The 22,944-nt window shown below is 51.1% G+C and overlaps 4 protein-coding genes across 8 annotated transcripts in view; 2 read left to right on the forward strand and 2 right to left on the reverse strand.

Annotated features, from left to right (window-relative positions):
• Positions 1 to 97: 97 nt before the first annotated feature.
• MARCH9 (membrane-associated ring finger (C3HC4) 9) lies at positions 98 to 4,470 on the forward strand. Its single transcript, XM_011988631.1, has 5 exons — positions 98 to 102; positions 226 to 295; positions 1,012 to 1,167; positions 2,201 to 2,393; positions 2,655 to 4,470. Exons 1-5 carry the CDS (start codon positions 98 to 100, stop codon positions 2,987 to 2,989), a joined length of 759 nt encoding a protein of 252 aa, XP_011844021.1. The 3' UTR covers positions 2,990 to 4,470.
• Positions 4,471 to 7,227: 2,757 nt separating this feature from the next.
• LOC105545594 (25-hydroxyvitamin D-1 alpha hydroxylase, mitochondrial) lies at positions 7,228 to 12,345 on the reverse strand. Its single transcript, XM_011988615.1, has 9 exons — positions 11,209 to 12,345; positions 10,371 to 10,561; positions 9,660 to 9,862; positions 9,374 to 9,574; positions 9,117 to 9,289; positions 8,743 to 8,915; positions 8,464 to 8,542; positions 7,979 to 8,176; positions 7,228 to 7,635 (listed from the first exon to the last, which is right to left on the reverse strand). Exons 1-9 carry the CDS (start codon positions 11,401 to 11,403, stop codon positions 7,522 to 7,524), a joined length of 1,527 nt encoding a protein of 508 aa, XP_011844005.1. The 5' UTR covers positions 11,404 to 12,345; the 3' UTR covers positions 7,228 to 7,521.
• Positions 12,346 to 12,859: 514 nt separating this feature from the next.
• Positions 12,860 to 16,863, reverse strand: METTL1 (methyltransferase like 1). 4 transcript variants are annotated; one of them, XM_011988611.1, is made up of 6 exons: positions 16,300 to 16,863; positions 15,425 to 15,588; positions 14,148 to 14,332; positions 13,941 to 14,054; positions 13,676 to 13,777; positions 12,860 to 13,528 (listed from the first exon to the last, which is right to left on the reverse strand). In XM_011988611.1, the coding sequence occupies exons 1-6, from the start codon at positions 16,482 to 16,484 to the stop codon at positions 13,373 to 13,375; spliced, it is 906 nt and encodes a 301-aa protein (XP_011844001.1). In that variant the 5' UTR covers positions 16,485 to 16,863; the 3' UTR covers positions 12,860 to 13,372. The 4 variants fall into 4 exon arrangements, with proteins under 4 accessions (XP_011844001.1, XP_011844003.1, XP_011844002.1 ...); XM_011988612.1 differs by having other exon boundaries at positions 13,024 to 13,526; positions 13,672 to 13,777; XM_011988613.1 differs by lacking the exon at positions 14,148 to 14,332 and having other exon boundaries at positions 12,970 to 13,528.
• Positions 16,749 to 22,944, forward strand: part of METTL21B (methyltransferase like 21B) — a 10,364-nt gene continuing 4,168 nt past the window's right edge. Inside the window, exons 1-2 of one of the 2 annotated variants that reach the window (XM_011988609.1) lie at positions 16,749 to 17,238; positions 17,333 to 17,444. In XM_011988609.1, the coding sequence (XP_011843999.1) occupies positions 17,041 to 17,238; positions 17,333 to 17,444 (310 nt within the window). In that variant the 5' untranslated portion in view covers positions 16,749 to 17,040. The remainder of the gene's footprint in view (positions 17,239 to 17,332; positions 17,445 to 22,944) is intronic. The other variant, XM_011988610.1, reaches the window with a different exon arrangement.

The raw sequence follows: 22,944 nt of genomic DNA on the forward strand, positions 1-22,944 counted from the left end.
CCTGGGGTGTCAGCGGAGACTGCGAGCAGAGGCGGTGCCTAAGGAGGCTGGGCGGGCCCCAGGACCCGGAGTGGGAATGGGGTGAGGCAGAGTGGGAATGGGGTGAGGCCGAGGGGCTGGCAGGGGACTCCTGGAGCGCTTGTTTGTGTTGGAGGGTCAAGGGTCCCCAGGAAGGGGTGGGGCTTTCTCCCCGGAGAGCACAAAATCCGTCTCACCCATTAACAGGGACGGCTGTTCTTTCCTGTTTGCCTCGCCCCAGGGTCTCCGTAAGCTGAGGGGACCTGTTCTCTTGCAGGTGGGCAGAAAAGAGGGCTTCTGTGCCCACCTAGAAGGGAGGGGCCCAGCCAGCGCCCTTGCTTAGCTCAGTATTTCTCCCTATGGGGTACTTTTTTTCACTTCCCATCCTGCAACTTTCTATCTCATTCTAAAGAGTATTCTTTGTTAAAATTTTATGGGCAAAGTTGTCCCAGAATAGTGCTAGGAGGGTGTCTCTGTAGTGAGAATTGATTCCTTGATTAAAGGGAAACACCCTTCACTCCCACCTCCGGAATTTCTCCCTTTTAATACGTGGAAACCGAGGACCGTAACCCATCCCAGTTTGCACCAGATCTGTGAAGTAACTTTACAGTGATGGGGTGGGGGAAGGAAAACATGGCTCAGAAGCTCTAACCCTCTCCTCCCTCCAGATCCTAGGAGGAAGCCTTTCCTTTGAGAAGTCTTAAAGACCACCCATTCCAAATTCTAGGAAAAGAGAAGATCCAGTCCTTCTCCCCTCTAATCCCCCCATCCCTTTCCATCCCTCATCTCTTTGGTATGGGAAGTTTCCCTTGATCTCCAAGGGAAATTTATTTTCTGTTGCAGCCTTACTTAGCCTCTTGCCCTGTCTTGGGTGAAAGGCCTGAGTTTTTTAACGTGGGCAAGTGACCTGAAGAGGTTTCCCTGTCTGGGAGCGCGGCCGAGTGGGGTCGGGGTGGTGATGGCTGACAGGGTCCCTCCTCACTCTTCCTCCAGGGGGAGCTCTTGAGCCCCTGCCGCTGCGACGGCTCAGTGCGCTGCACGCACCAGCCCTGCCTCATCCGCTGGATCAGCGAGAGGGGCTCCTGGAGCTGTGAGCTCTGCTACTTCAAGTACCAGGTCCTGGCGATCAGCACCAAGAACCCACTGCAGGTGAGGTGCAAGGAGAGGACTCAGAGACTGGGTGGGGACTTTTTAGCTATTGGAATGAGGAACCTTCCAGGAGACCTATTTCATTTACTCTTTTCCCAAAGCCACCCTTCCCCACCAATTACTGCAGTCGCCTGTGTGTCTGTATATCCTTCCTCCTTTAATTTATTCACAAAAACATTTACAGGGTGCCACTTATATTCCAGGCACTGTTCTAGGCACTGGAATAACCACCACTCCCCACCCGACACACACACACAGACACAGAAAAGAAAAAGAAAACAGAAAAAATGCCGGGCGCGGTGGCTCATGCCTATAATCCCAGCACTTTGGGAGGCCGAGGCGGGCGGATCACAAGGTCAAGAGTTTGAGACCAGCCTGGCCAACATGGTGAAACCCAGTCTCTACTAAGAATACAAAAATTAGCGGGGCGTGGTGGCGCTTGCCTGTAATCCCAGCTGCTCGTGAGGCTGAGGCAGGAGAATCCTTGAGCCCGGGAGGCAGAGGTTGCAGTGAGCCGAGATCACAGCCACTGCACTCCAGCCTGGGCAAGACTCCATCTCGAAGGGAAAAAAAAAGAAAAAGAAAAGAAAAAATGATGTTGATGATGATAGCAAACGTGTAGTGTTTTCTGTGTCAAGTTTTGGTGTGTATTAACTCTTTTAATCTTCACAATAATCTTATTAGTTAGATACTGTTATTATCCCCTCTTACAAATGAAGATACTGATGCACAAAGATTTGAAAACTTACCCAAGGTTACTTAGCCAGTAAGTGATGGAGTCAAGATTTGGGATTCAAATCTAGATGTTTTGGTTTCAGAGCACTTGCCCAATCCTGCCTTTTTAAAATAAGACAGACAAATGGTGTCAGACAAGTGCCTCGTTCTAGATTTAATGAAGGCACAGAGAAGACAGATGTTGATCCTGCCTGAAGGTTTTAGGGAAGGTTACTGGAGCACCCTGCTTTTCAGGGCCACCCATCACCTGGCCCTCCATCCCTTTCTGGGACTCTTTGGAGCCCTTTCTCCCACACAGTGGCAGGCCATCTCCCTGACGGTCATCGAGAAGGTCCAGATTGCTGCCATAGTCCTGGGCTCGCTCTTCCTGGTTGCCAGCATCTCCTGGCTTATCTGGTCCTCACTCAGCCCTTCAGCCAAGTGGCAACGACAGGATCTGCTCTTTCAGATCTGCTACGGCATGTATGGCTTCATGGATGTCGTCTGCATAGGTGAGGGCACCTCTCTCCTTTACCTGCTCTGTATCTTCCTCTTACACACCTGACTCCCCTGCCCATCCCCTCAGTTTCATGGCCTTATTTTCTGCCACTGGGGGCCTTTAGGGCTATCCTGGTGCCCCCTCAACCCACTTCCCTGCTTCTCCAGGGCCCTTTGCAACTGTATCTTCTCACTCTGAAGAAATGCTTGCTTAAGTACCTCTGGCCTAGATCTAGGCCACAGTTAACCCTGGATTTCTTATCCCTATTGCTCAGGCCTCATCATCCATGAAGGCTCCTCTGTCTACCGCATCTTCAAGCGCTGGCAGGCAGTGAACCAGCAGTGGAAGGTCCTAAATTATGACAAGACCAAGGACATAGGAGGAGATGCAGGGGGAGGGACGGCAGGGAAGCCGGGCCCCAGGACCTCACGGACGGGCCCCACCTCTGGGGCCACCAGCCGCCCCCCAGCTGCCCAGCGCATGCGGACGCTCTTGCCTCAGCGCTGCGGTTATACAATCTTGCACCTCCTTGGGCAGCTGCGGCCACCGGATACCCGTTCCAGCTCCCATTCTGGCCGAGAGGTTGTCATGAGGGTCACTACAGTCTGAACTGGACTCCAGGAGCAGGGATCTTGAGTCAATGCATCAGTCAGAGAAGAGCTCTCATGACTGCTGGAGGTACCAGCTCGACAAGGTGTTTGGGGCATGCTGCCCCCATTACCTAGGATCTCTGTGGGCAGCCTCAAGCTGGAGACATTGTCTGGCCTCACTGCCCACTGGGTAGAGACACCTGGATGACATTTCAGTACCCACTGGCAGCTCCTCACACTCATCCAGAGATGGCCGGTGGGCAGGCGGGGAGAGCAGCTTTCCTTCCCTGGAGAGAACCGTCTTTACCTCAGCTCCTAGGGCCTCCAGCCCCCTAGCTCCACCATGGCGACTTGGTGAAGGGGGACCAATGCCAGAAGAAAGGGGCTGTAGACCCCTATTCCCCACCCCATGGCCACAGGGCATCTGGCAATAAGACTAGTATACATTGACCTCCCGTTCCCTGCATGAGGGCGGGGGACTTCCCCCTGCTCCATCCCCCATTGCATGGGGGAAGGGCATAAAGAATCATTTATATGCACGTGGAGACTCCTTTCTCATCTGGGGCTTTTCTGGAGGGTTGGGAGGTGTGGGGAGGTTTCTCTGCACAGGTTGCAAATCCCAAATGCAGCAGTGGGTTCCGAGTTGTAGGTGTGACTCCCACTTGCTGGTGAATAATTCATGTTGGCTGCTAGGTGGCAGCGCTCAGAGGTATCTAAGGGGTAGACCTGAACCTGCCACCTATGAGTTGTATGATTTAGAAAAAAATCTCTTAGCTATGGTTTTCCTGTCTACATCATAGGGTTGGAATAAGGATAAATGAGGGACAGGTTGGATGTCGTTGCAAAGAAAATCAGCAATGACATAAAGAGATTTCTAGACTAGTTGATGGTTCATTTATTTCAAATAGTAGCTGGTATAACAAATTCTAAAATTTGTTTTTCATCTGAAGTTGCACAGAATCTTGGAATTTTATGTTGAGTGACATAATAGGTATGGAAATATGAGGGAAAATAGACATTGCAAATGTGAAGCATGGTGATTATTTGTAAGAATGAGAACTCCTCTGACTAAATATTTGGGCCTATGGGCTGGGGAAGGCTGGAGCCATCCGCCTTGTTCTGGAGATCATCTGGGTTCTTTTAGCCCTTCTCAAGTACTGTGCTCACCCAGAAAAGCAGTGTGGAGTGAATTTGGACTCATTTGGAGTGAGATGGAGGGAACCCCCCCCCTCAGTTATGAGTCTCCAACCCCAGTTTAAGCTATTTCTATGGCAGTTTAGGGTCACAGGTTTGATCCCGGTGTGCCCAGCTAGTGGTATTAATGGATGGCATTATGTTTGGAGGCAGCAGCATAGAGGACTGTTGTTTATAGAGAAAAGATTTGGGAAAGACTGGTTAAAATGTGGGTCAGCCTGAAGGCTGGGCACTTTCTTCTGTGACTTTGAGGTTGTGTATTATATGAATGATGCTGTTTTTTTTAAGTAAACCATTCATCAGCAATTAAATAATTCCTTCATTCACAGCTAAAGTTAGATCTGGAGGCCTTTCTTATTATTGATCCTTCTCTCAGAGAAGGTTCTGCTCTGCCTCCTTCCTCCCTGGGGATGTTTTGGAGAAAATGATTCTCTTGTAAAGGCCCACACATATACTTGCCCAGGAAACCTTGATCCCCTCGCCTCTCCCAAAAGGGGTCTTTGTCGCTGTCCATGGTGCTGGCATCCAGACTAACCTAGGGATGTAGGAACTAAAGTTGGACTGGGGTTCAAGTAATTTCAAAGTGTGGAAGTATATAACTTCCAATTTCTGAAGGAGTAGAGTGGATAGGGAGCTGAGACTGAGTCCTCCGTCTGCTCAGTAGGAAACTGTTTCCCCAGAGAGAGAACCCTCTATACCCCCCAAGTTGGGAGACAGAAAGGCCAGACTTTCCTGATTTGCCATTCACAGAAGAGCTGGTGGGGACCAAATGAGGGATTGCAAATCAGAGTGACTACTATTATCTATACTGGCAGGTAGGGCTCAGGCATATAGGACACATGTGGAGCTTCCTGTGCCAAGCCTGAGCTGTCCTCTGTGATGGATCTGCAGGGAAGGTTAGACATACCAAAGAAAATAGACATACTCACACACAAACACACTGTATCCATTTACACTCTGGGTCCTAAAATGAGGCGAAGTGGGACACTTTCCCCTCTCCTTCAGCACTAATGGAAGTATTGGTATGGGGGTTGGGGCCAGCAATCAGTATGGTCTCCTCTTCTTCCCTTTTTCCAACTTAAAAAGATCATTGTCCAGGAAAGGGGTCATGGGAACTACTGCCCTCCTCAAGTGGGCATTCCTACTTGCCCACTGGAAAATAGAGAGTATGAGTGGGCAGAATTCTCATCACTGATTCCAGGGGAAAGGGTCTGACCACAAGCTGGGCTTTATCTCCCTCAAAGCTCAAATCTGTTAAAAATTTGGTCATTTACGTTCAAATTGAGTTCAGTGATAGAGGGATGGGGTGGAGACTGAGTATACAGTAGGGAAGGAGTTGAGAAGGTCAGAAAATTGCACAGAAACCCTGATCTTTGTACGAGCCTTTGGGTCCTCCCTGCCCCTCTGTAGATCTTGCATAATTAGATGCCCCCGCAGAAGGCCTGGTGGCTAAATGGAGTTTCTGTGGTCAGGGAGCCATGTCTAGGCCAGGAGACCAAGGTGTGGAGGAGGAAGAAGTGTGAAGTGAAATCTCCATTTACACCCAGCTAATTGGAATAGGGTGAGGGGTAGGGGAAGTGGGGCAAGTCTTGACATGGGAGGGTAATCTGGGATGCAGAAGGAACTGTGCAGTGTGCTGAGAGATTTATTTGGATGGAAGATGAGTTAATCTGTACACATCACAAGAGGAGAGCTGTGCCCAGCCTCTGGGGGGCCAGAGAATGCTGACTTAGGGAAACAGGCTCCCTCTGCCCACTGCCCCAGGGCTTCTGGCCACCCCCACACTCAGCTTTCATTCTGTCGGTCTGATTCCACTTCTCTGCTTGTATCCCTTCATCTGAAGGAAATTATCTTGGAAGAACTATTCCAGAGAGGGCAGTGACCAATCTAGGACTTCCTTCAATCCTGGCAGTCCAAAAGTACTTTGCTTACCAAAGTCAGCAATCTCTGCAAATCCCTAGCTCCCGGCCGATTTTACAGCTTAGCCCCTGCAGTTACTTTTCACCCCCCACCCCTTAATCTCTTACAGGAAGCCAGACTATACTTGGCCGTTCCCACTACAGACAGAAACATGTCTGGGTTTGTGTTACAAACTACTCTTCTAGGCATCCAGACCTCCCATTGTTATGGGGGTCACCCCCAGGACCTGAGAAACCAAGGTGGGAGATGGGAGGGTTAGGGTCTTGCCTCCAGGTCTTGTAGGAAGTGGTAATATGAGAGAAATAAGTCAAAGTCAAGAATGGAATATTTGATTTTTTATTCTTTTTTTTTTTTTTTTTTTTTGAGATGGAGTCTCGCTCTATCACCCAGGCTGGAGTGCAGTGGCTGGATCTCAGCTCACTGCAAGCTCCGCCTCCCGGGTTTATGCCATTCTCCTGCCCCAGCCTCCGGAGTAGCTGGGACTACAGGCGCCTGCCACCTTGCCCAGCTAGTTTTTTGTATTTTTTAGTAGAGATGGGGTTTCACCGTGTTAGCCAGGATGGTCTTGATCTCCTGACCTTGTGATCCGCCCACCTCGGCCTCCCAAAGTGCTGGGATTACAGGCTTGAGCCACCGCGCCCGGCCTTGACTTCTTATTCTAAAATTTATGAATATTTAAAACTTTTCAATATAAAAAAGAAGCCAGAGGTCTGGGCAGGGACAAACCCAAAGATGTCTCTGCCTGAGAACTAAGTGATGGGGCAAACCGACTTAATAGTGGCCAGAGAGCAAAGGAGAGTTGTAAGAAATTGTAAACCAGGCTAGGGCAGATTCACCTTCCTATGGGCAAGACAAGGAAGTGGGTAGACAGGGCCTACTAAGCTGCTTATCCCTTCCACCACATGGTTCAGATTCAATCTAAGGATGTGTATGGTGTCACCCAGTCAGAGATGGGCCCTGGCAGGGGACATAAAAAACAAATAAGGCTTCATCCTTCCTCTCAAAGAGCTTACATGCAAAGAGGAAGGACCAACCAGGTACAGAGCAGATGCACAGTTACTGAGCTTATGCTTTGATAAATGCTTAGCCAGCAGCATCAATGAACACTATGAAAGCCCAAAAACAGTGGCAGGTGAATCTTTCCTCAGGCCATCCAGCATTATTAGTTAAAATCTGATTTCATCCTTGGGGGATGCATACATGATCAGAAAGGCCGAGCACGGAGAGAGACAATGGTTTTCTCACTTGGCCTACTGAGTCAGGCCAAGTGCATACTTCACACATTGGTCAGGGCTGCCTCACACTTCACTATGGTCATTCTACCCAGTTTGGTCAGATAGGCCTTAGGGGCAGATGTATCTCTTGGTCTTGTGCCTACAAAAAATATTATCCCTACGATGAACGAAAGGGTGATGATGACAGCCTCTTTCCACAGGACTATCTGTCCAAAAACTGTAGGTTGATGCTCCTCTCAGGTACCAGGACAGTCCGGGTCATGGGTCTGATTGGGGCCGCACCTGGCTCAGGCTGCACCTCAAAATGTATCAGGATCTGGAAAGGGAACAAGGTGAGCACTACTGTGAAAGATATCTATAGTGGGGGGATTGATTGGTAAAGGGCATGCATTATTAGTGTTAGAATGGTCAATGATTGGGTGGCACCTGTGGCCAGTAGGGGACTTCTTGGTTAATAAGGGTGAGGGATTGTGGAAGGGAAAAAATAGTTTGAATACCCTCACTTACACTCTAGGCCTATAATGGGCTTATCATATTTTAGAATATTCATTCTACCAGGTCTTACATGATTTCCTATGCTTGTCAGGGGAAAGATCTCACAACTTTAGAGGGTTAGGGTCTCTCCAGCCTGGGGAAGGTATAAAATCTAGAGCACTTACCTGGGCCAAAGCCATTTGCAATTCAAGCTCTGCCAGGCGTCTCCCCATGCAGCTGCGCTTGCCAAAGCCAAAGGGAAGAGATGCAAATGGGTGGGGGGTGGGACCCTCCCCCAGCCAGCGAGCTGGATGAAAAGAATTTGGCTCTGGGAACTGGGCAGGGTCCCTTGAAGTGGCATAGTGACACAGAGTGACCAGCGTCTGGTGGGAAGAAAAACAAACTTGTCAGTTTGTGCTCAGAATGGGGGCAGGCATGAATAGAATATTCAGACAGGGACAAAGGCAGGTCCTGGTGGGTGATGGGGAAGTTTTCTGGGGCTACTTTTGGAAGGATCTCTCCACTGTGCCATTATATCCCAGAAAGGCATATCCTAGAGAGGGGTCAAGGGGAGTGTTTGAAGGGCTTTTAGGAGAGTGCTTGAGACCAGGGCTGGGGCCTAAGATAGTGAGGAATGGCTCAGTAGAAAGGGTGCATAGGCTCTACTCACATTTTTGGGGATAATATAATCACCCACATGAATGTCTTTGTCTGGGACACGAGAATTTCCAGGTACCACAGGGTACAGTCTAGGTTGCAAAGCACAAAATGGAGACAGCAAGGTGAGGCTAGGGGCTGCAGCCTTCTTCTCATTGTTTCCAACTTCCAAACCCTTTTTGACCAGTAGTAGAGTGCCATTTTTCTCTGCTGTCTCCCTGCTTCCATCCACTATTTGCTTCCGCAGCCTTCCTTGGCATTTCCTCTTGTTCCTCCTCTCCTTTCCCCTCACCTTAGCACTTCCTTGACCACTGCCTTCAGCAGGGGCAGCTGGGACAGAACAGTGGCTGGGGGGTGGGCACTGGAGCCAGGGCCCAGGGCAGCTGTGATCTCGGAGTGGAGTGCTGTCTGGACTTCAGGGTGCCGGGAGAGCTCATACAGAGCCCAGGAGAGCGTGTTGGACACCTGAGAAACGTGAAAGCAAGAGAGGTGTTGGGTGTGGGAACCCAGCAGAGGGTGCAGATTATGGAACAGTCTGGAGCTACGGGGTGTTAAGCCAAGCTGGTCTACGTGGCCATAACGGATCCCCTGCAACAGAAAAATGGTCCCGGAGTCTGGGGAGGCTAAGCCCTGGAACAGACTCACAGCACGGAGGGAGAACCTAACCGTGTCCACTCCCGCCAGTAGCAACTCTGTCACATTCCCCAGGATGGACTGGGCAGGCAACTGTTCCTGGAACAGAAAGTGGGTCAGGTGCGCCCCAGATTCCAGGTCCTCATCGGGCTGTCCTCGGTTCCTCATGGCTGCCTCGGCCTCTCGCCGCTCCACGTGCCTCTGAGCTGCGTAGGTAGAAGGCACGTGAATACCTCGCTACCCCTCCACAGCTTTACATTTCCCCATTCTCACCTCGTCCTGTGCCTTACCAAATGCAAACATCTGGTCCCAGTCTCGGCAGAGGCGGCCCCAGGGCCCAGGCACGAGGCGGCGCAGCCAGTGGGGCATCGCCATGGTCAACAGCGTGGACACAAACACCGAGCCCACCGCGCGGATGAAGGTCTCCGTGTCAGGCGGCACTTGAGCCTCCAGGCAGCCCAAGCGTGAGCCAAGCAGAACCGCGGCGATGCCTTGTCGGGAGGGGGCGCCGTCAGGGCTCAGGGAGGCTCCGGTAGGGCGCCCCTGACGCCTGCCCAGCTCTGTCCTGGGACTCACCTTCCAGTCCGAACTTGTAAAATTCCCCCGCTACATCCCGAACCAGGGCAGGCGGCCCCGTGCCACGTCCGCGCTGGCACCTCAGACGCCGCACAAGGTCGCGGACTACGTTGTCCAGGGTTCCGGTGTAGCGGGCGACCGCTTGAGGCCGGAGGAGGAGTGGGGCCAGGAGACTGCGGAGCCTTTGCCATTCTTCGCCTTCCCTGCAGGGTTGAGGAGAGAGTGCGCATCGGGGAGGTGGGGACGGCTCGACGGGACTGGTTGTAGTGAAGAAGCGCATTCGGCTGCGGTGGCCAGGAAAGGGATTGCGTCTGCCCCCTTGGGGTACAGAAACCTACACCGGCCTGCGCCTGTCTTCCAACCCCCTTCCTCTTTACTCATTTCCTGCCCGCAGGGGCTGGGGTTCCCGGGTAACTTGAATCACAGAACCTTACATTCATTCCATCCAGATCCTGGTACCCTAACCCAATTCCTCTGGCTCCCCCAGTTCCCAGGATTCCGGTCTCAAATAATAAGGAGGTAGGCGGGGAGTGAGGTTGGGGCTCAACCCGAGTGTGGGTGAAGTAGACTGGGATGGGAACCCCAAGATGACCAAAGATAGAGTAGGACAGCCAACCTCCCACCATGCCCCTAAATCCGATAGTTTCGGGACCCGCAGCAGGAGAGGGCCGCTGCAGGGTGCTTGGCTTTCTGGGGGCAGAGAAGACTCACGCGGTGAGAAGTCCGCAAGCCCGCTGGCGGCGGCGGCGGTGCTCAGTCCAGGGCGAGAAGCTGCAGCGCTCGGGCCGGGGTCCCTCCTGTCGCAGCAGCTCCTCGACGAGTGTAGGAGCAGCCACGTACACGGTGCGCACTGTCCCGAAGCTGGCTAGCCACACCGGCCCGAAGCGCGCGGCGCCCTGCACCTGGGGGAGGGGGCGCAGTGGACACTTGGATACCTGGGCGGGGACTTTCAGCTTGACCTGTGCCCACGCCAAGGGTGTTGACTGGGCTTGGGAAGAGGGAGCTTCTGCTCCTTCTAGGGTGCCCAGCTAGCTATTGCATGCCTTTGATACTGCAAACTCCTCCTCTCTCACTTCCCATCCCTAGAAAGTTTGAGTGCGATGGGCAAAGCAGGAACTTTGCGCAAGGCAGACATTCAGGACCTCTCTGATCACCTTGGTCGAGCAGAAATCTCTAAAAGTTCCATGTCTAGATTGTCCATCTCAGGACAAGTTCTCAGTAAATGAAAACGAGCCCATGTAGCTTTAAGCCCCACGCAGGCGGAGGGTACCGCGTGCTCCCGCCTCCCGCGCACTTGCACTGTATCTGCAGGATCTCCACACCTCAGGACAGCGAGAAAGTGCTTTCCCAGCGCCCTCTGCTAAGAGTCGGGACGGACTCTATGCGGGTCGAGCCACACCGTCCCCAGCCTCAACTCGCCTTTTCCTTAATTCATGGGTATCCGTTCTCTCTGGCTCTCCCACACTTGCTCTGCACTAGTCAGTCCTTTTTGACGCTGTCAAAGCCAGTTTTCCCAGCACTCAGTCTCGGGAAAGGCGTCCCTTCCTACCTGCAGCTCGTGTAGCCTCGACAGCCCCCCCTTGCAGAAAAGTTCAGCCAGAAAGCTGGGCGTAGAGGGGCCTGGGATGTCTGCCAAGCTCCGGCGTGCTGAGTCGTACTCTCGGTAGCCTAGGGAGGCGCCCAACTCGGGAGCCCAGCGGACGCGATGGAACACCCTGGAGGCATACTTGAGGGTCTGGGTCATGGTCTGGTTCTGGGTGCCCGCGATAGAAAGCGCTTCTCCTGAGCACCTAGTCTGAACCCCTATTTAACCTTTGGGTGAGGTGATGACGCCCCCTCTCCAAGCTCCTCAGCCAATCCCTCCTCCTGAGTGGTCTGTGCTGGGGATTAGCACCCAGGAACAGTAGGCGGGGCTGGGGCTGACTTCACGACTCCCGTGGGTCTCGTGTTGCAATGACCCTCATGGGAGGGAGGGCCTAAGATTTTCCTCCTGGGAGAGTGCCCTAGTCTAGGAGCCTAAACGTCTCATCCTAGGAAAGGTTATAAGGCTTTTTAGTACGGACTAAGTGACCAAGCTACACTAGTCAGTCTCTGATATTCCCACCACTTCCACCAGGGAGCCCAGCCCCTTTAGGCCCATCCTCAGGAATTCCCCATCTTTCAGCTCCTCCGGGAAGGGAAGCAGGGGAGGCACAGCTGTAACTGTCCCCACATTCTTGGCTCAGTGGGTTGTCTCTTCTCTGCATTATTTTCCTGCACTAGCCACATCTCCCCCTCCTCCTGTACCTAACATATACTAGGCAGATGGCAGGTGGGTTAATGGGCTAAAATGGCTCCTAGAACCTCCATTTTTCTTTCTTGAGGATAAGGGGGCCTCTTGGGTGTATAAGCCCACTTCTGCCAGACATGGAAATTTGGGGCTTGAGAAGCAGAAATGAAGAAACTTTTTGTACATTAGTTAAGTTCTAAGATTGTCTCTGGGCTGTTAGAAGAACTACATGGATGTGGATGTTCTAATTCCCCAGCTGACTCGGTCTCCTCTGGGGGGCTTTCTGGTTAGCAGCCCCTTTCTACTTTCAGCATCAGAATCCTCCACAGAGCCAGGCATGGTGGCTCATGCCTATAATCCCAGCACTTTGGGAGGCTGAGGCAGGAGGATGGCATGAGGCCAGGAGGTTGAGACAAGCTTGAGCAACACAGCAAGACTCTGTCTCTACAAAAGAAGTTTAAAAATTAGGCTGGGCACGGCAGTTCATCACTATAATTCCAACACTTTGGGAGGCTGAGGTGGGCAGACTGCTTGAGCTCAGGAGTCTGAGACCAGCCTGGGCAACATAGTGAAACTCTGTCTCTACAAAAAATACAAAAATTAGCCAGGCATGGTGGCGCGTGCCTATAGTCCCAGCTACTTGAGAGGCTGAGGTGGATTACAGGAGCCCAGGAGGTCAAGGCTGCAGTGAGTTATGACTGTGCCACTGCACTCCAGCCTAGTCAACAGACAGAGGGGCTGTCTCTAAAAAAAATTAAAATAAAAGAATCCCTTACAGTTACCTCTCTGCTCCTTACTCCCTCATTCCCTACTCCAACCCTGTCAGGCTCTGTGCCAGTCAGTCAGATCTGAAGTTCTGAATTGAAGGTCAACAGGAAAAAGGAGAGGGTCTCCACCCCCACACCTTCCCAAGGACTCTCCAGAGACAACATTTAGGGAATAGATTCCCCAGCTCGAGTCTTACGCAGGGAGAGGACAGGGGGATGGTAGAAGGCATATGATACATACTCCACCATTTCCTGAGAAACAGCAGAATGGGCATGTATACACATATACATGTTATCCCAGGATCCACAAAGCAAACAGAAGTGGTAATTGAGCCTAGCAAGCAGTTTAGATAGACTACATTCCTCATTCTAGCTGAGGAGAGATCTCACAAGGAGAAGGGAGAGCAAGACCCCATAGCCTTTCAAAGATTCCCTATGGTCCAAAGTCCTTTGACCATCTCAGTCAGCTGCTTTGTTTTCTGTTGGCAGTGGAGGGACAAAGTGAGAAGAGCCAGGGGTAGTCATGAACACCAGCGGGTTCTGCCCTGGGCAGCTCCCCACCTTCTTTGAGAGAGTACTGTGTCTCAGCTCCAGCAGTCTCAACTGGGAAGACCCAGGACTCCTGCTCTTTTCTCTAGTCCCTGGGAGACGAGGTCCAGCTAAGGTAGAGTAAGCAGTCAGTGACCAAGCAGGCTGGTTTGGGGGGTCACTGCCTGGAGGACGGGATCTTGTATTCTTCGGAAGATGGCTGGGAAATTCTTCCCTCCATTACGTAGAACTTTCTTCCCCTCCTCAGTTGAGGTGCCTAGATGTCCCACAATGGGGTCTTCACTCTGGGAGAAGGAAGGGTCCAGTAAGTGCCCACTGTTCAGACTGCCCCTGGCCCTTAGACACCCATCCCATTCTCCTGGCACTGAGCTAAGTTCAAATATAGAACCACTCTGGAAAGGGCCTCCATATCCTGTAGATTCCCTACTCACCAGGTCCTCCAGAGGCACACGCTCAAACAGCGGGTGTTCTTCGAAATGAGTGCACATCCAGTCGTGTAGCTCCAGCACATCGGTTATGGTATATACCAGTCCCTGCATAGGCAAAATCACCCTAGACAGGAGGCTGCATGCAACATCATTAGCAGCCAGATGATGGGAGTGGTGGTGTGAGTCCCTAAATGCACCACCACTGAATTCTTAGTGAAGGGCCCCTGGATAGGCTACTCACCCCATCCTCCCTCCCATCCCAACTCACCCCAACTCTCAGCACGTAGGCATATTCTGCTAGCAGGGTGGGACTGATGATTCGCCACTTGTGCTTTGTCCGCTTGAAATGTGGGTCGGGGAAGAGGAAGAACATCTTTGTCAGCTGTGAGACAGACACGCACCAACAGGGTTGTGAGAGCCTGGCCTCCATGCCCCCACCTGCCTACCAGCCTAACCCACCAGGGCCCCTCCCCACCTGGCCCTTGTAGAAGAAGTTAGGAAGGTGCTTCATGGCATTGCTGCGGAGACAGGCGATGTTCTGGAAGCCACCTCCGGGAGCTGCGCGTAGGGCCCGAATCCGGTCTTGTACATAGTCTGAGACCTTCACCCGGATCTCTAGACCCAGAATCAGTGTATCTGGGAACAGCGGTGACAGTTCCACTGGACACAGAAATAGCAATGGAATCATCAACCATATACTTGTAGGAAGTGCAAAGGGGTCAACACAGGAAAGGACGCCTCAATCTGCAACTACCAAAGTCCAGAATGGCAAGAGAGGACAGAGATACATATATGGATAGTATTATGCTGAAGAGGCTGGGGGAGAAATGAAAATTGTCATCAGGACCAGAATGGGAGGGCTGAGAATACATGGATATTTGCCATTGCTATAGAGTTTCCACAGTGTTTTCACACATTGTATTATTTCATCCTTATAACACTCTGTGGTAAATTGTGAAGATGAGGAAACTGATAACTGGAACTTATTTATTTGAGATGGAGTCTTGCTCTGTCACCCAGGCTGGAGTGCAGTGGCACAATCTCAGCTCACTGCAATCCCTGCCTCTCAAGTTCATGCAATTCTTGTGTCTCAGCCTCCTGGGTAGCTGGTCTTTAACTCCTGGCCTCAAGTGGTTCACCTGCCTCAGCCTCCCAAAGTGTTGGGATTACAGGTGTGAGCCACTGTGCCCAGGCAGAACTGGACCTTAAACCAAGGTTTTCTGCCTCTATGTACCATGCTTTTCCTCTCTATCAGAATGTTATCTGGGAAGATCTAAAAATGGGGAGTGGCTTGGCATGCATGGGTGCGACAATATAGACAATACAAGAGGAACCCCAAAAAACAGGAGCGTGGGGCAGAAGGAATGAGATCTGGCGAGGGAGGGGCAAAGGGGAGGGGAGATGGTAGAATCCCTGAGAAAGACAGTTCAGGATCACTGGCCACAATGGCTAATCTCTGATGCTTGTGCTGACCAGCTCACTGACCCGGTACCTGGCAGGTGAAATGGCTCACGTAGGGATTGACACCATAAAGGACAACCCAGGTTTTAAGAAGCATTTGAGGCAGCCCCCTCCACTCTCCAGGGCAAAGGTCACAGACCCAGAGTAGAGGGAAGGTGGAGCCTCTCCATGCTGATGTCACCAGTGTCTGGACGAAAGGGGAAAGGCCGATTATGACCCCCAACAAAAGTCGCTGAGGCAGCAGAAACTACTAGGCCTCTTCTCACCCCAGAGAGAGGGCCTAAGTGTTACCTAACAGGCCACCATAGCCACAGCCTATGTCTGCAAACTCCACTTGGGCCTGAGCTCTCTTTTCTTTCTTATCCTTTGGGTCATCGTGGCTCTGATTTTGAGTGAGTGGAGCGAAGAACTCTGGGTATAGCTCAGACCAGTCCATCTCCTCTGGCTTCACAGGGCTATTGGAAAGAAGACATAAGAAGCATGAGGTGGTTGGTCACACTATTGCAGAAGTGGTACTGTGAAAGTGTGTGGGTGGGTGAGGGTGGGAGGTAAATGGGAGGAGGGTTTCTCAAAAATTCTGTAACACTGGGCCCTGTGGCCTCTAAGAAGGACAATGGAAACCACCCTTAACTCCCAGTGTGAATCATAGGCCCATCATGAGGCCCATAAACGCTGACCTGCTCAACTCCACTTCTGGCGGTTTATGTGACCCTGGCCGGGTAGCTGCCCTTTCTGGGGCACAAGTTCCCCTTATCCCGAGACTGGCTGCCTAATGCACTAGGATCCTACTTTGTGTTTGTGCTCTGCGGGGAGGGAAGGGAAGGTGCGGGCAGGATTGTGTATATGTTTGCCTTTTTATGAAATCCAACAAACAAAAAGCAAAAGATGGAAACGACATTCTGCCTCTATCACTTCAGTCTCAGTAACAATTTATTCCTCTTCCCAAACTTAGCACCGCTAACCATTCTTAGGCCCGAACGCCACGCCCACTCCCAACCCGCCAACTCCACTCTCGGTCGAATCTCCCGGTCCCACCCCTAAAACTGACGTCACCTATCTGATCCTCCCGGGTCTATCCCAAATCCTCCCAGCAATCGCAGCACAACTGCTCTCCCGGCTGCTTTGAGAATCCCTCCCTCCTGTCTGTCCCTCTGCCCACTCCTCACTAGCGCAGCGTGTGGTCCGCCATGGGGTTGGAGTGAGCACGTTGCCGGTAGTAGCGCTTCTGGGGCGGCGGGGCCTCTGCTCCGGCCACGTTCCAAGTCTCGGCTGCCATGATCCCAGTCCGGGGTTTCTCTACCAAATCCACGTGGAGACACAGGCCAGAGGCGCAGGTTAATGACGCAGCCATGCGCGTTAGGGGCAGTTCCCGCCCCTTAAAGACCCAAGAGCAAATTCGGCTGGGCTGGGCCGGGCTGGGTCGGGAGGGCTGTAAGGAGCGAGTGCTGGAGGGAACCTCCGCACCGTTAGCCTCCAACTGGGAGGGTGAGGCCAGGCCCAGGGACCCAACATTTTCTCTTAGCTTGCTTCTGCCTCGTCTGGGTTACCATCCTGGTTGCAGGCACCTGTGAACCCCACAGGTGAAAGGGGTCTAGATACCTCACCTCCTACAGTAGCATCAGTCCTCGCTCCTTCCCCCTCACTCCCGGTCTCCGACCAGTCCGCCGGGTCGGACTCGTGTGGTCCCGTGTGGGTTTTGTCGCGTGTGCGCTCGGGGCCGGGGCAGGAGGGGCAGCTCCTCATTCCACCTCCAGGAAGTCGAACTGGAGGAAGGAGGGCAAACACAGGGAGGCGGGGCTCGTGCCACAGGGACACCAAGACCGCTCGCGGCCCCCAACCTCTACCCTGCTCCGGAGCCGGGATCTGAGCGCTGGCCGTGGTGCCCGGGCACTCCCTTGGGGGGCCAGATGGCGGACCCCGGCCCAGATCCCGAATCTGAGTCGGAATCGGTGTTCCCACGGGAGGTCGGGCTCTTTGCGGACTCTTACTCGGAGAAGAGCCAGTTCTGTTTCTGTGGGCATATGCTGACCATCACGCAGAACTTTGGGTCCCGCCTCGGGGTGGCGGCGCGCGTGTGGGACGCGGTGAGGAGTGGGCTGCGTCGGGTGAGGGTCCGTGGGAGGTCCAGATCCCGGACTCTGCCTCTCCCATATGGAGCCATCCTCACGACTGTCTTTTTCTCTCTCTTTTCTCCCGTAGGCCCTGAGCCTGTGCAATTATTTCGAGAGTCAAAATGTGGATTTCCGAGGCAAGAAGGTGATCGAACTGGGTGCGGGGACAGGCATCGTGGGGATCTTGGCAGCGCTGCAGGGTGCGTGAGCTGGCTTTGTGGCGGGAAAGAGTGGGGACCCAGGGGTGCGGAGAAATGGTCACTTCGTGGATCACTGGGGGAGAGGAGAGTACTTTGGGCCCAGTCCAACCCCTTCTTTTTAACAAACTTTTTTTTATTTGTTTTTGTTTTGGCGCCTACTTCTGTATGCCAGACAGCGGGAATTGCCTGTCAAAGCACCTAGGGTGGGTGATTGGGGAGGGCAGGAAATAAAACTCAGGCAGGCCTATAAGAAGGAGTTGTTTCTATCGTGTGGCTTTTTTTTTTGTTTTGTTTTTATTTTTTTGAGACGGAGTCTCACTCTGTCGCCCAGGCTGGACTGCAGTGGCGCTATCCCCACTCGCTGCAACCGCTGCCTCCCGGGTTCAAGCAATTCTCATGCCTCAGCCTCCCAAGTAGTTGGGATTACAGGCTTGTGCTACCATACCCGGCTAATTTTTGTATTTTTAGTAGAAGACAGAGTTTCACCATGTTGGCCAGGCTGGTCTCGAACTCCTGACCTCAGGTGATCCAACTGCCTTGAGAAGCACCTGGGATTACAGGCGTGAGCCACGACACCCAGCCTTGTGTTGCTCTTTGTGATTTTATGGAGAATGCTATCATTTAAAAGCGCCTTGGTTTTGAAGATGGTTTTCTGTCAAGATGCACATATGGGGGTACTCTGTAGGGAGACTTGCGGACATTGAACTTCGTGAGTGCTTTATAACTTCATTATGAATATGTTTCAGATTCCTTAGTTTTTTATTGCTAAGAGAAACAAGCTTATGAGTTTCCAAGGGTTAGGGTGTGTTTTGTAGGAAGTGGGGGTAGAATTAGACACTGCAGACTTGGAAAAGGAAAAGGTAAGGAAAAATTTGCTTCTCTTTTGTCAAGAACCAAAAACTACAGAGGAAACAGTTTCACAAATTATAATCTAATCGGCAGACAAAACCTCAAACTGAAAGCACTCATTTAAAAATTCTTACAATGTCATCTCTCTAGGAATGTAAATTAACATGTATTTGTTCATAGGGACAGAACTAGGTCATATTAAGGGAAGTCTAGCTGGGTGCAGTGGCTCATGCCTATGATTCTAGCACTTTGGGAGGCCAAGGTGGGTGGATCACCTGAGGTCAGGAGTTTGAGACCAGCCTGACCAACATGGTGAAACCCCGTCTCTACTAAAAACACAAAATTAGCCAGGTGTGATAGCATATGCCTGTAATCCCAGCTACTTTGGCGGCTGAGGCAGGAGAATCGCTTGAACCCGGGAGGTGGAGGTTGCAGTGAGCTGAGATCGCACCATTGTACTCTAGCCTGGGCAACAAGAGCGAAACTCTGTCTCAAAAATAAAAAAAGGGAAATCTTTCCAGAGGCAGGCATTCATTCTTCTATTAATTCAACCAAAATGTATTTCAAGTCCCCTATGTACCAAGGATCATGCTAGGTATTGGGGATTCAACAATGAGTAAGATAGATTTTCTCTCCCCAAGGAGCTTATGGTCTAGTGAGGGAGACAGAGGACGATGTCATGTAACAAGAACTCTGGTGAGGTATGCGTGGAGCCTGTGGACATGCTCTGTCCATGTCTACCATGACTCCCTGGGAATCCATCAAGAAAAGCTCTGTCAGGTGAGGAGGAGGTGAACAGTGTGAACACAGCAGGCTCAGAAACAGTGGAGGGTGCCAACAGCAGTTTTTGCATGAAGCATGGGTGGATGCAGGCAGCTACGCTAAAAAGGGGAGAAAAGGCATGCGGTATGGATGGGAACACCTAGCTTCACTTGCTCCCAGACTGGCTTCTCCTTCTTTGCCTCCTATTTAGCTGTCAAATCAGAAAGCTGGATGTCATCTTGTCCCTCACTTTCTCTCCTCACATTCCAGCAATCATCCAGTCCTATGAGTTAAATGTTCTCTTTCTCTCTTTTTTTTTTCTTTTTGAGGCAAAGTCTCAGTCTGCCACCCAAGCTGCAATGCAGTGGCATGATCTCGGCTCACCACAACATCCGCCTCCTGGTTCAAGCGATTCTCCTGCCTCAGCCTCCCGAGTAGCTGGGATTATAGTCATGTGCCACCATGCCTCACTAATTTTTGTATTTTTAGTAGAGACGGAGTTTCGCCATGTTGGCCAGGCTGGTCATGAACTCCTGGCCTCAAGTGATCTGGCCACCTCAGCATCCCAAAGTGTTGGGATTACAGGTGTGAGCCACTGCACTGAGCCAAGTTATATGCTTTTAATACTTCCCCAGTTGTCTGCTCCTCTTTTCATCATCTCTAGTTCAGGCCACTGGCATCTCTTGCCTGAATTTTCACAAGAGTCTTCAAGCTTCTTCTGGGAAAGTGTGACATACCCAACTAGATCTTGTGACCTTCCCCCACCAAACCCATTTCTCCCTCAGGCTTCCCTATGTCAGTGAATCAAACCACCGTGCCCCCAGTGGGAAACCTAGAAATCACGTTTGACACAACCCTCTTTCTCACCTACATGTCCATTTTCAATTTATCTCCTAAAAATCTCTTAAATCTTCTCATGTTTTTCCATCTCCACTGACAGCTCCCCAGTCCAAACCACCACGATCACTTGCCTGGACTACTACAACAGCCACACTGGTCTTCCTGCTTTGACTCCTTGTCCTCACCTAGACCTCTGCTCTTCCACTCAGTGGTCAGAGTGATATTTTCAAAATAAAACTGTAATCGTGTATTCCCGCCCCAAACTTTCAGTGGCTTCATGTTGCTTTCAGGATAGAACCAACACCTATGGCATGGCCTCCAAGGTACTGCCTCCTTCTTTCTGTGCCTCTTTCTCTCTTGTTTTTCTTGGGCTGCCTGTTGCCCGTCCATCAGTTCCTCAAACCTACTCTGATGTTCCCTTCCTTGGGGACTTCACCCAGGCTTACTTTCTGTCTGAAACTTTTCACCATTTGCTTAATGCATATGCATCCCTCCTTCCTCAGCTCAAACATCACTTCGAAGGGAAGGCATCCTTGGCACTCCCACTCCTAGGCTAATTCAGACCCTCGTAGTACATACACAACTATGCTAACTGGGCTAATTTTAACTTTGTTACCATTGACCTTAGTTGGGTCCTAAGTGCTTCCCAGCTAGCCTGGTACATTCTCTTGTTCACTTTTTCTGCCACTCTCCTGAACAACTGTTTCTTACCTTCTTATTCCTCAAACCTCCAAATACCTCCTCTGCCATCTTCACCCACACCTGATGACTTTGCTTCCTATCTTTTTATTTTATTTTATTTTTTGAGATGGAGTCTCACTCTGTTGCCCAGGCTAGAGTGCAGTAGTGCAGTCTTGGTTCACTGCAACCTCTGCCTCCCAGGTTCAAGCTCTTCTCCTGTCTGAGCCTCCCAAGTAGCTGGGATTACAGGCATGCACCACCATGCCTGGCTAATTTTTGTATTTTTAGTAGAGATGGGGTTTCACCATGTTGGCCAGGCTGGTCACGAACTCCTAACCTCAGGTGATCCACCTGTCTTGGCCTCCCAAAGTACTGGGATTACAAATGTGAGCCACTGTGCCTGGGTGTTTCCTATCTCTAATGATTGCTTCTGTTTTCTCTGAAAATGTCCACATATCCCTATCACAGCATCTACTTATGTAACTGCATCTGCATCTGTGTGCAGTGCCTTCTCTCCTGTTACCATAGATGAACATACTATGCTAGCTAAGGTCAAGACCCCCACTTGTCACAAGACCCCAAACCTTTCTGCCTACTCAAAGACGTTGTTCCAGTAACACCCACTCCCATTTCTCCTGCATTCTCAGTTTTTCCTTTTCTTTGGATCATTCCATATGTAGCAATATATGGAATACAAAATGCATATAAATATGATATGATTTCTCCTATTTCAGAAAAAAACTCTTGATCCTACATCTCTCTCTAGCTATCAGTCCATTTCTATGCTCCGTTTTAAAAAAAACTCCTCAAAAAAGTTAATATTTAGTGTCTAGTTCCTCTCCTCCTATTCTTTCCTTAAACCATTACGATCAGATTTTCACTCCACTGTGCCCCCTTCAATCCAGTTGTTCTAGTTAAAGTCATGAGCTTCATTTCCAACTCCAGGTTGTTAAACGCAGGAGTCAGTTATCAGCCTACCTTTGTTGACTTTGTATTTGATGCTGACACTCCCTCCTCCTTGGAACAATTCCTTTGGTTTCCAGGGGACCACACTTCTGGTTTGCTGCTTACCTGGCAGGCACTCCCTTTCCATGCTCTCTTGTTGGTTCTTTTTCATCTTCACAACTGAAAATGTGAGTGCCCCAGGGCTCAGGGGCAGTCGTTTGATCCCCTCCTTTTCTTGTTTACCTCACTCCTGAGCAGCCCATCACCTCATGCCTTTAAATGTCCTGTTGAAGCCGGGCACGATGGCTCACACCTGTAATCCCAGCACTTTGGGAGGCTGAGGTGGGTGGATCACCTGAGGTCAGGAGTTCGAGACTAGCCTGACCAATATGGTGAAACCTCATCTCTACTAAAAGTACAAAATTAACTGGGCGTGGTGGCAGGCACCTGTAATCCCAGCTACTTGCGTGACTGAGGTCGGAGAATCGCTTAAACCTGGGAGGCGGAGGCGGCAGTAAGCCAAGATTGTTCCACTGCACTCCAGCCTGGGCAACAAGAGTGAGACTCCGTCTCGGGGAAAAAAAGAAAAAAAATGCCCTGTTGGTGATTATGACTCTAAGACTATCCCATTTCTATCTCCAGACTTGCTTGCATAACCTAGTGCCTACTCAGTATCTTCATGTGGTTGTCTGATGTGATATAGATGTCTATGTCAAACTTAATGTGCTCAGAAAATGAACTCATGATCTTCCTGTCCAAATTGCTCCTCCTGCAACCTTCCTCATCTAAATGAGTGGCAATTTGGTCTTCTAGTTGGTCAGGCCAAACACCCAGAAACCATCCTGAGCTTTTTTTTTTTTTGAAACAGGGTCTCGCTCTGTTGCCCAGGCTGGAGTGAAAGTGGTGCAATCATGGCTCACTAAAGCCCTGACATTTCAACCTCCCAAGGCTCAAGCGATCCTCCCACCTCAGCCTCCCAAGTAGCAGGGACTATAGGCGCGTACCACCACACCCAGCTAATTTTTGTATTTTTTGTAGAGACGAGGTTTTGCCCTGTTGCCCAGGCTGGTCTCAAACTCCTGGACTCAAGCAATCATCCCGTATTGGCCTCCCAAAGTGTAATCCAAAGGGATTACAGGTGTGAGCCACCGTGCCTGGCCCATCCCAAGCTTTTCTCTCTTTCTGATATTTCATATCCAATCTTTTGGCAAATCCTGTTGACTCTACCTTCAAAATATATTCAGGATCTGACCATTTCTTAGCCATTGCTGCTGCCCTGGTTTAAACCATCATCATCTCTTACCTGGGTCGTTGCCGTCACCTCCTAACTGGTCTCCTAGCTTCTGACCTTGCCCTCCTGTACTCTTCTCATCACAGCAGCCAGTGTGCTCCTCCTAAAGCATGCCAGCCAGCACGTGCCATT

This window comes from Mandrillus leucophaeus, unplaced genomic scaffold (assembly GCF_000951045.1).
Source record: "Mandrillus leucophaeus isolate KB7577 unplaced genomic scaffold, Mleu.le_1.0 Scaffold332, whole genome shotgun sequence".
NCBI lineage: Eukaryota > Metazoa > Chordata > Mammalia > Primates > Cercopithecidae > Mandrillus > Mandrillus leucophaeus.